At 47.2% G+C, this 15,839-nt stretch overlaps 1 protein-coding gene across 1 annotated transcript in view; it reads left to right on the top strand.

Annotated features, from left to right (window-relative positions):
- NPAS3 (neuronal PAS domain protein 3) overlaps positions 1-15,839 on the top strand; it is an 847,937-nt gene that overhangs the window by 802,253 nt on the left and 29,845 nt on the right. The window contains exon 9 of the mRNA XM_066633763.1: positions 14,496-14,689. Within this exon, the coding sequence (XP_066489860.1) occupies positions 14,496-14,689 (194 nt within the window). The remainder of the gene's footprint in view (positions 1-14,495; positions 14,690-15,839) is intronic.

The following is a 15,839-nucleotide window of genomic DNA, read 5'->3' as shown; positions in this document are numbered from 1 at the left end:
TACACTCTCACATAACACCAGAACCAGGGGACATCCACTAAAATTGAGTGTTGGGAGGGTGAGGAGAGACAAAAGAAAATATTTCTTTACTCAGCATGTGGTCGGTCTGTGGAACTCCTTGCCACAGGATGTGGTGACGGCATCTGGCCTGGACGCCTTTAAAAGGGGATTGGACAAGTTTCTGGAGGAAAAATCCATTATGGGTTACAAGCCATGATGTGCATGTACAACCTCCTGATTTCAAAAATGGGCTATGTCAGAAGGCCAGATGCAAGGGAGGGCGCCAGAATGAGGTCTCTTGTTATCTGGTGTGCTCCCTGGGTCATTTGGTGGGCTGCTATGAGATACAGGAAGCTGGACTAGATGGGCCTATGGCCTGACCCAGTGGGGCTGTTCTTATGTTCTTAACCCACTGTTTGGGAAACACCTCACTAGGGTATAGACCACTGCGGCAAGGCTATTTGTTGGCTGTTCCTGTCTTAGAGCAGCGGTCACCAAACACATGACCGCTTTGTAGCAAAAAAGCAGTCCCCATTTGGACCAGCACTTGCCGTTCTGCTGGCAATCAGCCCACCCGATCTCTTCAACACAGTGCTCTGGGCAGTCGCATCTGTAGCCCACTGCAAAATGCTTTGTGGCTGCATTTCCAGGCAGATGCAACTGCACATAGGGTCACACTGAAGACATTGCATGGGCTGATTGTGAGCAGTGTGGCAGAACGGTAAGTGCTGCTGACGATGGAGAGGGACTCAGTGTTGCGCTGGATCCAGCCCACCAGCCATGATTTGGCAAATGCTATCTTAGAATAACTACGCATGCTGTAAGTTTGCAGAACCACTGCAGCGATGAGCCAATGTTATGGGGCAAGATCTGATTCAGATCCCACTGACTTTTTCTTGAAGAGACCAGGCAGGGTGGAAGCAAATGTCCTAGAAGGTTTGGATAAAACACTGATAGAAATGATTCTAGACATAGGAATAAGCTCTAGTTTCTTTTAGAGATTCACAGCCCAATCTTGTGCATGTCTGCTCAGAAGTAAGTTTCATTGTGTTCAGTGGGGCTTGCTCTCAAGAAACTGTAGATCGGACTGCAACTTCAAACAAGTAACATAAGAACAGCCCCACTGGATCAGGCCATAGGCCCATCTAGTCCATGTTCCTGTATCTCACAGTGGCCCACCAAATGCCCCAGGGAGCACACCAGATAACAAGAGACCTGTATCCTGGTGCCCTCCCCTGCATCTGACATAGCCCATTTCTAAAATCAGGAGGTTGCACATACACATCATGGCTTGTAACCCGTAATGGATTTTTCCTCCAGAAACTTGTCCACTCCCCTTTTAAAGGCATCTAGACCAGATGCTGTCACCACGTCCTGTGGCAAGGAGTTCCACAAACCAACCACACGCTGAGTAAAGAAATACTTTCTTTTGTCTGTCCTAATTCTCCCAACACTCAATTTGAGTGGATGTCCCCTGGTTCTGGTGTTGTGTGAGAGGGAAAAGAGCATCCCTTTCCTTCTCTGTCCTTCCCGTGCATAACTTCCCTTCCTAACTCTATCCTTCCCGTGCATAATTTTGTAAGTCTCAATCATGTCTCCCCTCCAGAGTTGATGGAAATCTCGGTGTTGAATGTTCATCTGAGTGCTTTCCAATCAGAATAACTTCCATAATTTGGATTCCATTTCAAACTATTTGTACTCTTGTAGTTGAATATGCTGAAATTGGCTTGGTGATAGAAAGTCAGATTTGAACAATTCAGAGAGAGTGAGGGCAAAACTAGACATAGATCAAGTCCTACTTTAAAAAAAAAATTATTTAGAAGCAACTACGGTATTGGGAGAGAGTTTTGTTTTGGGGCCACAGCACCAGGGGAGGGAAGTTTAACTCTTTTTCTTCCTTGTCATTTCCCCATTGGAAATCACCATTCCAAGTGAACTATGAGCCATGGAAGAAACAAAGAAAGGTACAACATGCAACTGTTTTTACAAATGAAGAAGTCATTGGGAGATGTGATCATGGATCTTCCGTGTCACGTCTAGTTTGGCCCTTAAATGCAATGAATCCCTTTGAGATCAATAAGACTGAAGGATTTAATCTGTGTGATTTACTTCCATTGAGGTCAGCCTGCAGGTCACAGGCTTCTGTTCCAGGTTTCTTTGCTGGGGAATTAGCTAGAAGAAGAGGTTCCATACGGAATAAATGAGCTCTTCTTCAAAATCGCATCTGTTTGATATTAAGAAATAAGTGACAACCACTGTTCTGAGCAGACATGCAGGCGATAAGGAGATTTTAAATACGGCATTTCTTCAAGTTTTGCCCCTTGGTGTTCACGCCAACTTCAAACACAGTAACTCTTCTTAAGACAATGCATTCTGCCCTGTGTTTACTACAGGATTATTTATCATGTTATTTCTAGCTAGCCATTAAAAAGCAGTATATTTTCAAGCACTTACAGATTTGTTTTTTTTTTTTTTCTGGAAACCGAAGTATGATAAAATAAGACAGATAATGATAAATAAGCATATGAGTAAGCCTAGCTGGAAGGAGCAACGTATACTGTTAATGTCCCTCCTGTGAAGTTAAACCCTATTTCTTTTAGCTATTTCTTCATTAGTTAATGAGGTCTCACAAAAATGGGTTTTTAAAATGGTGTTCTTGCATCCTTGCCTCTAGAAATATCTTAAAATATTCATTAGAAGCACTGTCATCCGAAGGTGCATTAGAGATGAGTCTAGGCAATAATTATCTCAGTTGTGGGCAGTCAAAAATCCACAAGTAGAATGGGTACAACATTCAGATTGTCATCAGTATATATACAGTCCACCATCTGCAGAAACAATTTTCTTTTTAAAAAATGGAGGAGAGGCAATTTAGGTGTTTTTTAAATCTATATGGTTGAGAAATGATAGTTTCAGCTGGCTCTCATGGACTGAATTATATTTGATACCGGGTATAGACGATCACTTAAAAATGTACTAATGGAATAGGGAGCTTTTCAGCACACTGTCAACATTAATTACCTGCTAAGATTAGTCGTCACTAACTTCTCTTGGCTGTGCCTTGGTGAAAATTATTGATGGACAAGGTGTCTGCCACTTGAAAAATCCCTATTGTGGTTGGCACTAGCAGCTGAACTGTTATCATCTTGACAGGGCAAACCAGAAACATTAAATTTTTCCTCCAAAAAACTTAAGACCATAAGAAGAACCCTGCTGGATCAGGCCAAGGGCCCATCTAGTCCAGCTTCCTGTATCTCACAGTGGCCCACCAAATGCCCCTGGGAGCACACAAGACAACAGACACCCTGTGTCCTGGTGCCCTTCCTTGCATCAGGGGCAGCCTGCCTCTAAAACCAAGAGCTTACACATACCTGCTATGACTTGTAACCTGTAATGAACTTTTCCTCCAGAAATTTGTCCAATCCCCTCATAAAGGCATCCAGGCAAGATGCCATCACTACATCCTGTGGCAAGGAGTTCCACAAACTAATTACACACTGAGTAAAGAAATATTTTCTTCTGTCTGTCCTAACTCTCTCAATACTACACTTTCGTGCATGTCCCCTGGTTTTGGTCTTATGTGAGATGGAAAAGAGTATCTCTCTATCTACTCTGTCCATCCCCTGCATGATTTTGTATGTCTCAATCATATCCTTCCTCAGGCGCCTCTTTTCTAGACTGAAGAGGCCCAAACGTTTTAGCCTTTTCTCATAAGGAAGGTGCCCCAGCCCAGTAATCGTTTTGGTTGCTGTCTTTTGCACTTTTTCCATCTCCACTATATCCATTTTGAGATGCGGCAACTACAACTGGACACAACACTCCAGGTGTGGCCTTACCATCTATATGTACAACGGTATTATAATATTAGCTGTCTTATTCTCAATGCCTTTCCTAATGATCCCAAGTGTGGAATTAGCCCTCTTCACTGCCGCTGCACATTGGGTTGACACTTTCATTGACCTTTCCACACCCCCCAAGATCTCTCTCCTGATATGTCACAGACAGTTCAGAACCCAGCAGCCTATATGTGAAGTTTTGATTCTTTGCCCCAATGTGCAACACTTTACACTTACTGACATTGAAACGCATCTGCCATTCTGCTGCCAAATCTCCCAGTTTGGAGAGATCCTTCTGGACCTCTTCACAATCTCTGCTGGTTTTCACCACTCAGAAAAGTTTGATGTCTTTGCACAAACAAAGGCTGGCCTTTCCTTTGCTGCTGCTAATGCATCACAGACATGAAACAGTCTGAAGCGATGAAACCCTCATCCCACAGCTCACGCAAGAGATCAAACAGTCGCCCTCACGCTGGAAGCAGTTGCGTCGGGCCAATGTGGGCTCCAACAAATCTCCAGAGGGCCAGAGGCTCATTGGAGACTAGGGGTTCCCTGAGGGCCACATTGAGAGGCCTCAAGGGCCGCAAGTGGCCCCAGGGCCGGGGTTTGGGCACCCCTGATTTAGCATGTCAAGAAAACCAGTTTCTCTTTCATGACCAGAACACAAATTGACCAGTCAATATGAGGATAATTGAAGTCCCCCATGATTACAACCCTGTCCCTCCTTGTCACCTCCATGATCTGTTTCCTCATTTCAAGGTCCCCTTCCGGTTTCTGGTCTGCAGGGCGATAGTACGCCCCCAGTATTACATCGCTCCTCAGGCCTGGTAATTTAACCCACAGTGATTCTATGGTGGAGTTGGACCCACCTTCAATCTCTGCTGGATTCTACCCCTTCCTTAACATAAAGGGCCACCCCACCACCAACACGCCCTTCTCTGTCCCTCCTGTAGAGTTTATAGCCCGGGGTTGCGGTATCCCACTGGTTCTCCGCATTTCACCATGTTTCCGTTACACCCACTATGTCAATGTTTTCCCTTGTCACCAAACATTCCAGTTCCCCCATCTTTGCTCCGAGACTTTGGGAATTTGCATAAAAGCACTTGTATACAAAGTCCCCCAGGATGGGCTGCTTATTCTCTCCTTTATCCTTGCAGTCTCTCATTTTGCTGGATTGGTCTATCACTTCCCATCATGTTTCCGCTCCCAATTCCTACTCCTACTCTGCCTTGTTGTTCTCTAACCTCCCCATCCTCATTCCATAGGGATGAGAAGTCCCAAACTGGATGCCCCTCGGATCCTGTCAGCTTTCCGCCTGTCAGATTAGTTTAAAAGCTGCTCTGCCACTTTTTAAATATTATGCGCCAGCAGTCTGGTTCCAATCTGGTTCAAGTGGAGCCCGTCCCTTTTGTACAGGCCCCGCTTGTCCCAGAACATTCCCTGGTGCCTAATGAATCTAAACCCCTTGTCCCTACACCACCATCTCATCCATGCAACTTGTTGTCTCCCCAACTCGATGCAAGGCATGCTCTAGAGTGGAAGAGGTATTTAACTAGTGGTGGCACCTTCCCATTCAAAAGTTAAAATGTTTGCCGTCCATGCTCATGACTGTGCATGCAGGGCTACGGTTTTGTGGCTATCAGCTTACAATCTTTCTTCAAAACAGATTTCTTTTCACATATTTGTCCTTACTGTCCACAAACTCCAGGGGAGCTGAATGAATCTGTTTTCCTTTGCAGATTCATAACAATTGAGAACACCAGTATTAGCCCTGTAATCACATACAATGGAGTTACCAACTAAAAAATAATGTCTTTTGGGTAGGACGAGGGAGCAGAACCCAGCTGAACGTGGCAGGGGGTGGTGACTGGCTGCATCTGGTGGGTTTCGTCCTGTTGATCAGAACAGGGGCTGTGTCAATGGCACAAGAATTATTTCGCTAAGGGGCCAAGCTAGATGAAATATGGGAGTGCTTTCTCAGGAAGTCTGGATGATTTTTTCTTTTTTGAAAAGCAGTCAGGAGGTGGGGGTGATTTGGACTGGAACCACAGTATGAGAGGTCCAACCCTCACCTCCATGTCCACCCCCACTCACTCACACACACACACACACACGCACGCACACACACACACACACACACACCATAACCCTGCCATTATACACACATAAAAAAGCTGCTGTTAGCTAGGGTATAAAATGCAAGACCACAATTTTTTGTGTGCTGTGTAAAACCCTCCCCCCTCCCCCTGTGTAAAACCCTCCCCCCTCCCCCCCGCAACAATTACCAAAATGATTACTGGGATGGGGCACCTCCTTTACGAGGAAAGGCAAAGACACCTGATTTAGACATACAAAATTATGCAGGGGATGGATAAAGTGGATAGGGGGATGTTTTCCCTCTGAGACAGATAAAGAAAATATTTCTTTACCCAGCATGTAATTAGTCTGTGGAACTCCTTGCCACCAGTTGTGGTGAAGGCATCTGGCCTGGATGCCTTTAAAAAGGAATTGGACAAATTTCTGGAGGAAAAGTCCATCACAGGTTACAAGCTTAGAATGCCAGGTGGAAGGGAGTGGAGCTGGGATGCAGGCCTCTTGTTGCCTTGTGTGGTCCCTGAGGCATCTGGTGGGCCACTGTGAAATACAGGATGCTGGACTAGATGGTCCTTTGACCTGGTCCAGTGGGGCTCTTCTAATATTCTTATGTTCTTAATTAATATCAGCTGGGCCAGTAGTGTAGTATTGGGGAGGCAGCACAGTAGTAATAATAATAAATAATAGTAATAACTTTGTTTTTACCCTGCCTTTCTCCCCGAAGGGACTCAAGGCGGCTTACAACAGGTTAAAACACATTAAAAACATAATTTAAAAACAGATAAAAGCATATTAACACATATCATAAAAACAGTAGTCAGATACAAAGTAGTAAAAAGGTAAAAAGAGCACAGTCTGCAATAGTACCATATTGCAGACACCTCAATGTGATGCCTCTTCCGCTATCGCTGCCCAGAATGGCTCTGACAATGAGTGGGAAGGAGCGGTCACATGATGCATTGCAGCACCTGCAATACTAACCTCACTGCCCTTCTGTAGCTATGCTACTGAGCTGGGGGAGGCTGTATTGGTACATGGTAGAAGGTCAGCTCTTCCCCCCACACAGTGAAATCACGCGGACACTTGAAAAGGAAAAAAGATGTCAGGAGTTCCAGTCCTGTTGGCTCAAAGTATAAGGCATATTTTTTTCCATCCCCCGTGCAGCCAAAGCGTAATACCTTCAATGACAGTGTCGGGGCCCCTCCCAGATGCCCTGACCCCCGACTTACCTGGGAGCAGGCACCCCATGCCCAGGGTGGGGAGGCTTCACTGGCCCCAAAGGGGGCAAAGTGGGTTGGCTCACCCCAACCAGCCAGAGGGGGCTGGCAGGGCAAACAAGGAACACAGAAGGAAACAAGCCAGGAACAGGAAAGGCCTTTCCTGCCCCACCTGGGGGAAGGGGAGGGGCCAAAGGGGGCAGGCTTGCTCCATAAAACAGGCAGGCCAGGGATGAGAGGCAGGCAGTGTGAAGCAGGGAGATGTGAGGTCAACAGCTCCTGCTCCTAGGCCGGGTTTGGCAGCTCTGCTAGGGAGGAGGACAAGGGTGCTGGAACCCCCTCTCCCTCTCTGAGGCCTCCCTGGGGAGGAACAAGCCTGTTCCAGGCCCCTCCAGGGGAAGGCCCCTACATGGTGCCGTGACTTGGATCAGAAAGGGAGCTGCAGGAGTGAGACCCCGAATTCTGAGAAGGCGCAGAGATGTCTGCCCCAGCTGACCTCGACCAGTTTGGGCAATGGTTGGCTGAGCACCAGAGCCAGCTGGTGAAGGAGCTATACCGGCAGTCTAGGGCAGACCAAGCCGCCCTCCTTCAGAAGACTGAAGATGGGCTGGCTGCATGCGTTGCCGCCGGGGCTGCTGCCACCTCGGATCCTGGCAGTACTCCCCAGTTCAAAGTCGCTCGGCTCCTCCCAGAGGATGACATAGAAACCTATCTCACGGCATTTGAACGGACAGCGACACTGGCCCGCTGGCCCCAGACCCAATGGACGTTCATCCTGGGCCCATATTTGTCTGGCCCTGCAGCCGCAGTCTGGCGGACCACCGCACAAGATGACCTCGCTAATTATGCCAAGTTAAAAGAGGCCTTATTGGATCGCTACGGGATCTCAGAGGACTTCTTCCGCATCCGCTTTAGGACCATCCGCTATACCCGGGGCAGCCGGCCCAGGGCCATTATAGCGGAATTATAGGAGGCGGCACTGCGATGGTTGAAACCAACCACAGCAGAAGGGCGCACAATAGTAGAAAAGGTTGTCCTGGACCAAGTTTATCACGTGATGCCTCCAGATGCCTGGGTTTGGGTCAGCAGACACCGTCCGCCAGACCCCTCCAGGGGAAGGCCCCTACAGACAGGAGACTCCCACACGACTGACATTTCCAATAATAATAATAATAATAATAATAATAATAATAATAATAATAATAAAACTTTATTTTTATCCCGCCCTTCTCCCAAAAAGGGACCCAGGGCGGCTAACAACATATAAAACAAATTAAAACATAATTTCACAGATAAAAACATATTAAAAAACACATTAGCAGAACCCATAAAAACAGTAGTCAGAAGAGTCAGAATAAAAGAGCATAAAACAGCAGTTCTTAGAGGAATCGGGCCTGTAAAAAAGCAACTAAAAGATATATAAAAGATGTTAAAAAGGCCAGAACGTCAGAAGGCTTGGTTAAACAACAAGGTCTTCAGGCCTCGCCGAAAGGACTCAAGAGAGGGAGCCATTCTCAAGTCAAGGGGAAGGGAGTTCCACAATGTTGGTACCACTACTGAGAAGGCCCTATTTCTTGCCGCCGCCCCACGTACCTCCTTAGGCGGCGGCACTTGTAAAAAGGCCTTCTCTGATGACCTGAGAGGATGAGCCGGATTGTACGGGAGTAGGCGATCTCTAAGATAACCTGGCCCAGAGCAGTATAGGGCTTTAAAGGTCAAAACCAGCACCTTGAATTGGGCCCGGAAACGAATGGGCAGCCAATGTAGCCCCCGGAGAAGCGGGCTGACAGAGTCAATCCGCCTAGCTCCAGTGACCACACGGGCCGCCGCATTCTGCACTAATTGCAGTTTCCGAACCGTCTTCAGGGGCAGCCCCACATAAAGCGCGTTACAATAATCTAACCTCGATGTCACCGTAGCATGGATCACCGTGGCCAGGTCTGCACGATCCAAGTACGGACGCAGCTGGCGCACCAGCCGAAGCTGAGCAAAGGCCCCCCTAGCCACAGCCGCCACCTGGGAATCCAGGAGCAGTTGCGAGTCCAGGTGGACCCCCAAGCTGCGGACCTGCTCCTTCAGAGGGAGTGCAACCCCATTCAGAGCAAGCTGATAATCCAGCACCTGCATCGAGGATTTCCGAACCAGGAGAGCCTCTGTCTTATCCGGATTTAATTTCAGCTTGTTAGCCCCCATCCAGATCCTCACTGCTTCCAGACAGCGCTCCAGGCCCTCAGCCGCCACCCTGGAGTCTGGAGGAAAGGAGAGATAAAGCTGGGTGTCATCAGCATATTGATGACACCCCACTCCAAACCCCCGGATGACCTCTCCCAGCGGTTTCATGTAGATATTAAATAGCATGGGGGACAGAATTGAGCCCTGCGGCACCCCGCACCTCAATGGCCAGGGTGTCGAACAGGCATCCCCCAGCACCACCATCTGGGACCGACCCTCCAAGTAGGAGCAGAACCACTGCAAAACAGTGCCTCCAACTCCCAACTCGGCCAATCGGCCCAGAAGGATACCATGGTCGATGGTATCGAAAGCCGCCGAGAGGTCCAGCAGGACCAACAGGGACGCACTCCCCCTGTCCAGTATCCCCGGCGTAGGTCATCCACCAAGGCGACCAAGGCGGTTTCCGTCCCAAAGCCTGGCCTGAAACCAGATTGAAAAGGATCCAGATAATCCGCTTCATCCAAGACCCTCTGGAGTTGGGCCACCACCACCCGCTCAATTACCTTGCCCAGAAACGGGATGTTGGAGACTGGCCGATAGTTGTTCAACACATTGGAATCCAGGGAGGGCTTCTTCAGGAGGGGGCGAACCACCGCCCACTTCAAAGCAAGCGGCAGTGTCCCCTCCCCCAAAGAAGAGTTGACCACCCTCCCCGTCCACTCAGCCAGTCCCCCCCGGGCAGCTCTTATCAGCCAAGCTGGGCAAGGGTCAAACAGGCAGGCGGACGGCCTCACACTCCAAAGGAGTCTGTCCACATCCTCAGGCTGCACAAGCTGAAAAGAATCCCATAACACTGGACAAGCAGTTGCCAGGGGGACATCATCAGACATTGTCAATGTGGCATCCAAGTCATAACGAATGCGATCGATGTTATCTGCAAAATGTTGCGCAAACACGTCACAGCGGCTTTTTCCAATGTGCTCCAAGCAAAAAAAACCACAACAAAGCAATATGGAACTCCAACGCAAGCAAAGGAGCCAAGCCACAAACTGGAGAACAAGTCAAACATAAAACATACAGTATAGCAACGGTGTATTGTTAGGAAATAAAGCATTTTGAAGATGTTCTTGAAGAAGGTGCTGCTGTTTGTGCTTAAGAATGCTTCCCATGTATTCACCAGTTGACCTTCTGGTGGTTGGCTTTTGCTCATTTATGTATGGAAAGGGACAAATGACTGAATCTGAAAAGCAAGCAACTAGCTCGGCATTATTTATTGAGGACCTGGTGTAGCACAACACCTGCGCAGCACAACACCATAGACGCTGTGCCAGAACCACCTTTCAGAGCGCGATACCATAGTCTTTCGAGACTGAAGGTTGCCAATACACAATAGGTGCAGCACAGTAGCTAAAAGTCCAATCTGTGAACCAAGACATGCAGTCCTCTATCATGAAGTCACTAAGGGCCCAATTCTATCAACATCATGCAGTAGGCTGGGGACGGGGGCAGTCATGGAGGCATTATTATTATTATTATTATTATTATTATTATTATTATTATTATTATTATTATTATTATTATCCAGTCAAGGTAAGGGAACATTTGTTGCACCTTGGAGCTGCATAGCGGCTGCTTCAGTACTGGGAAGTTGGATAGGACTGGGCCCTAAGTGAACTTGGGCAAGCCCAATCTGTCACGTGAAAATCCCCTTTTTCCTTAGTCGTGATTTTATATCTGGTTATGTTACTAAAACATCATGCAGGCCACACCTCTCCCAGCACATGTTTCCAAAAACTCTGGTCAAGTCACAAGCTGATACAACCTCCACCTCTCTAGGAAGAAGCCTGGCATAGTAAATCATTGTTTGAGTGTCTCCTATTCATTGTATTGTTTTAACTCAATCACCGTTTAAGTACTCTATGCAAATTTGAACTGCCTTCCTGGGTTACTGTATTTACTGTATTTACTGTATTGTGTAAGTTCCCCCAGCTAGGAAGACAGTCATTTGACCCTATTGAATTTTGCTGATAATCCTTTCAGTGTTTTACATATTCCAAGTACCCCACTGTGTGGATGATGCAAGCTACCATCCAGCTCAGTCAGTCAGAAAAACCCTTTTAAGAGAGGGCTGCCACATGCTCGCTCTCTCTGACCCCCCCCCTCCAAGGACACAACACATCTGTGTGTGTCAGAGGGTCCTCGACACAGGATTCTCCCCCCCCCCGAACTGCTCTACAGGACAGGTAACTATCCTTCTTCCCCCCCTTCTTCCCTTCTCTCCCCATCTTTAGTTAGCAACTGGGTTTGGCAGACCAGGGACCCCTAAAATCCTTCCCTGCAACCTTTCCCTTTTTCTAATTTCCTCGGATGCACCAAATACTCTCCACACGCAACCACCATGAAAGCTTGGTACACTGGATTCAAGTACTAGGACCAAAGAACATATACCTATCATTTTTCCATATGCATTATGTTTACCTTTGTGCTTTTGTAATAAAGCTATAATCTTTGATTAAAAGTTATCTTTCTCCCAGTCTCCTCCTTGAGCTAAAGGGAATTTCTCTGCATTACGCCGTCTTGTTATCCAGCCTGTGATCCTGAGGTTCCATTAAGGGTAGTGTAATAATTCCCCCTAAACAAAACAGCCCTTTTGGTAACAACTCTTCCCTCCCTCTTAGCCTCAACTTGCCCATCTTTAATATGGGGATAATTATACATACCTTGAAGAACTGTTGTAAGGACTCCGTCAAAATGATACCTGTAGCAAGCCCTTTGCACACTCAGAAAGTGCTACGTAGATGCCAGTACTCAATGGCTGAATCATGAAGTGCAAGCAGCAGTGAATTCTTGTAGGTGCTTTAAGTCACATTAGTTTTGCATCTTCCCAGGACTCTCCTTCTCCATTTCACAAAGTGACCTCCTTCTTGCACACAAGCCCCATAGCCACTCATGCCACCTGTGCAAGCCTCATACCAGTTTCATGACCAGCACCCACCAGCTGTAGCCAGAGCTCCCTGGCAGCATCTCTCGCCTGTCTCAGAATGGGACTCAGCGTCTCCTTTTCCTGGCAGGCTGGCATGCAAAGACTTCTGTTGTGGGGTGGAGGGTTCATGGTGCAGCTGCAGAAACTCTCCAGCTAACGCCATCATCATCCTCACTTGGTCAGCTGCTGCCACCAGCCGCCATTTACTTCTGCACATGGACCGGCCCGAGAAGTCCAGAGTGGCCCCAGGATATGGTGCCCACTGCAGCAGGTGTCAGTGTATCCAAGTGGCACCTTTGTGACTTTCTCCATCAGTGTGATTTCTGGGTGGACATGTACAATAATAAATATCTGAAGATGGAAAATTGTGTTTCTCTTTTACTTTTCTTTTGACAGCTAGAAGGATAAAAAGCTGGACTGGTTGGGTTTTTTCCTGTCCACTGCAAATAAGTAGAGCAGGAACATATGCCTAGAATTCTGCTTATGGCAATGGAACCAATTTCTGCCATTCATTCATCTTTCTGAAATACTTATTGCACCCAGAATACCTTGATAGCCCCTGTGAGGCATTGTTGCTGAACCTCAGATCTGGTTGCTGGCTCAGGCATCCTCTGTCAAAAACGCAAGAAGAAATTTAAGAATGCAAACAGCCTTTCTGGGATATGAATTGCGGGCCGTTGATTTCATAAGAACATAACATAAGAACATAAGAACAGCCCCACCGGAGCAGGCCATAGGCCCATCTAGTCCAGCTTCCTGTATCTCACAGCGGCCCACCAAATGCCCCAGGGAGCACACCAGGAGACCTGCAAGGCCTCCTGGGAATTGTAGTTTAAGAACATAAGAACAGCCCCACTGGAGCAGGCCATAGGCCCATCTAGTCCAGCTTCCTGTATCTCACAGCGGCCCACCAAATGCCCCAGGGAGCACACCAGATAACACGAGACCTGCAAGGCCTCCTGGGAATTGTAGTTAAGAACATAAGAACAGCCCCACTGGAGCAGGCCATAGGCCCATCTAGTCCAGCTTCCTGTATCTCACAGCGGCCCACCAAATGCCCCAGGGAGCACACCAGATAACAAGAGACCTGCAAGGCTTCCTGGGAATTGTAGTTAAGAACATAAGAACAGCCCCACTGGATCAGGCCATAGGCCCATCTAGTCCAGCTTCCTGTATCTCACAGTGGCCCCACCAAATGCCCCAGGGAGCACACCAGATAACAAGAGACCTGCAAGGCTTCCTGGGAATTGTAGTTAAGAACATAAGAACAGCCCCACTGGATCAGGCCATAGGCCCATCTAGTCCAGCTTCCTGTATCTCACAGTGGCCCCACCAAATGCCCCAGGGAGCACACCAGATAACAAGAGACCTGCAAGGCTTCCTGGGAATTGTAGTTAAGAACATAAGAACAGCCCCACTGGCTCAGGCCATAGGCCCATCTAGTCCAGCTTCCTGTATCTCACAGCGGCCCACCAAATGCCTCAGGGAGCACACCAGATAACAAGAGACCTCATCCTGGTGCCCTCCCTTGCATCTGGCACTCTGACATAGCCCATTTCTAAAATCAGGAGGTTGCGCATACGCATCATGGCTTGTACCCCGTAATGGATTTTTCCTCCAGAAACTTGTCCAATCCCCTTTTAAAGGCGTCCAGGCCAGATGCCGTCACCACATCCTGTGGCAAGGAGTTCCACAGACCAACCACATGCTGAGTAAAGAAATATTTTCTTTTGTCTGTCCTAACTCTCCCAACACTCAATTTTAGTGGATGTCCCTTGGTGGATTTCAGGGCTGCTCTGGAAATGTTTCAGAGTTGAACCCCCAAATGTTTTCTAATGAGTGCTCCATTACTCCTGCCATGGCCTCCTTACATCCTTCCGTGTTCCAGTTTGTCCTTTTAAAATAAAATAAAATGGAAAGATCAATTATAGAGGCAGCTCTGCATTTTAGATTTGATGAATGTGAAGCATTTGGATATTATGTTCTTCTTCTCTTCTTTCCTAGCATGAGGACATTCAGGACATGTTGACAGCCAATATTAATAAGCTTAAGACTAATACTGGCGGTGGCTAAATACAATTCTGGCAGAGTTAAGTGCTGTTTACCATAATAATGCTGTCCTTTAAAAGGATTGCTTTCTCGTTTGTACCATGCATTGACTGAGATTTCCTTTTGCTGTGTGTTGTTTTACAGGTGATTCACATTACGGGGAGGTTGCGCCTGAGAGTGTCGCTGTCCCACGGGCGGACAGTCCCGAGCCAAATCATGGGGCTCGTAGTTGTCGCCCATGCGTTGCCCCCTCCTACGATCAATGAAGTCCGAATCGACTGCCACATGTTTGTTACTCGAGTAAACATGGACCTCAATATCATTTACTGTGAAAATAGGTACAGCATTTTGGCTTTTGTTTGGCATTATTCCCCCCTCCCCCCGCCCCAGTATTTGCGTGTCTAAATGTCCTGTCCTGCTCCCACAGTAAACATGTCAGAGTGGAGCACTGGTATCTTATAACGATAATGCTCTCAGCTCTACAACGGTTTCCTTTCTTCCGTTTATGTTTCTGGTGTTGCACGCAGGAAGGGAGAACCTCATTTGGAGATTTGGAGAACTGCACCAGAAGTCAGTTGACTCCTGGTTGCCAGGAGAGTTGCTAGGAAAAAAAAGAATCAGATTTTAAATATCACTTTTCTGACTGCAAGACTATTGTAGTAACCTCTGGATGGGTAGTTTCCATAGTGGGCTGCTGGTTCCCTTGGGAGTGCATCAGTAAGTGCATGAGAAAAATAATTATAGCAACTACTCTCTCTCCTACCCCAGCTGCTGCATCTCATATATGTACCTACGTGCATTATTTTCCCAAGGGCAGCCCCGGAGCACAGTGATTCCTCTTTCCCTGAGGCTTTGTGAGTCCTGCAAGTTCTCTTAATTTCCTCCCAAGGTTTCTCCCAGCTAGACAGTCTTCATATTGTTTTTCTTCAGTGTGGTATAGTACAGCTTGTAAAGTTGTGGCACTTCTACTATTCACAGGGGCTGTTGATTCAGAACATTTTGGCAATACAGTGTTGCAATGTGGCCCAATCTAAATATGTTGAAATCAGCTGTATTGCATTACAGTTGCACAAAAGCCTAATCTGTGTTCCTAGCATATACGGAATGGAGTTTTCTTTTAAGTCTCAAAAGACTAAAGTGCTATCGCTTCTGGTTAAGACATCAGCAATTTCTTTGGATCCCCGATTTTCAAGTAACCATAAAGGCATCTGTGCTTGATTTTATTGTGGGAAATGGTACTGTTTTAGTTGAACAATGGGAAGTTTGCACAGGAGCAATAAGGATCGTGCTGGTCAGTTACATCAGTGGTACAGAAACAACAAGTGATATATGGATGGATGGGGAGGAAATGAGTAGGTAAAAGGCAAGAAGTGAAAACATTTTTGTTTCATTATTTTTGTTCGTTTGAGGAGCAGATTTGGGCTGCTTTATATGTTACTGAAGGCTGTCCTCACTTCCCTACTTCACCCATACCACATGAAGTGAGAT

This window comes from Tiliqua scincoides, chromosome 1 (assembly GCF_035046505.1).
Source record: "Tiliqua scincoides isolate rTilSci1 chromosome 1, rTilSci1.hap2, whole genome shotgun sequence".
Lineage (NCBI taxonomy): Eukaryota > Metazoa > Chordata > Lepidosauria > Squamata > Scincidae > Tiliqua > Tiliqua scincoides.
Note: the sequence above shows the minus strand (reverse complement) of the source record. Positions and strands in the feature narration are given on the sequence as shown.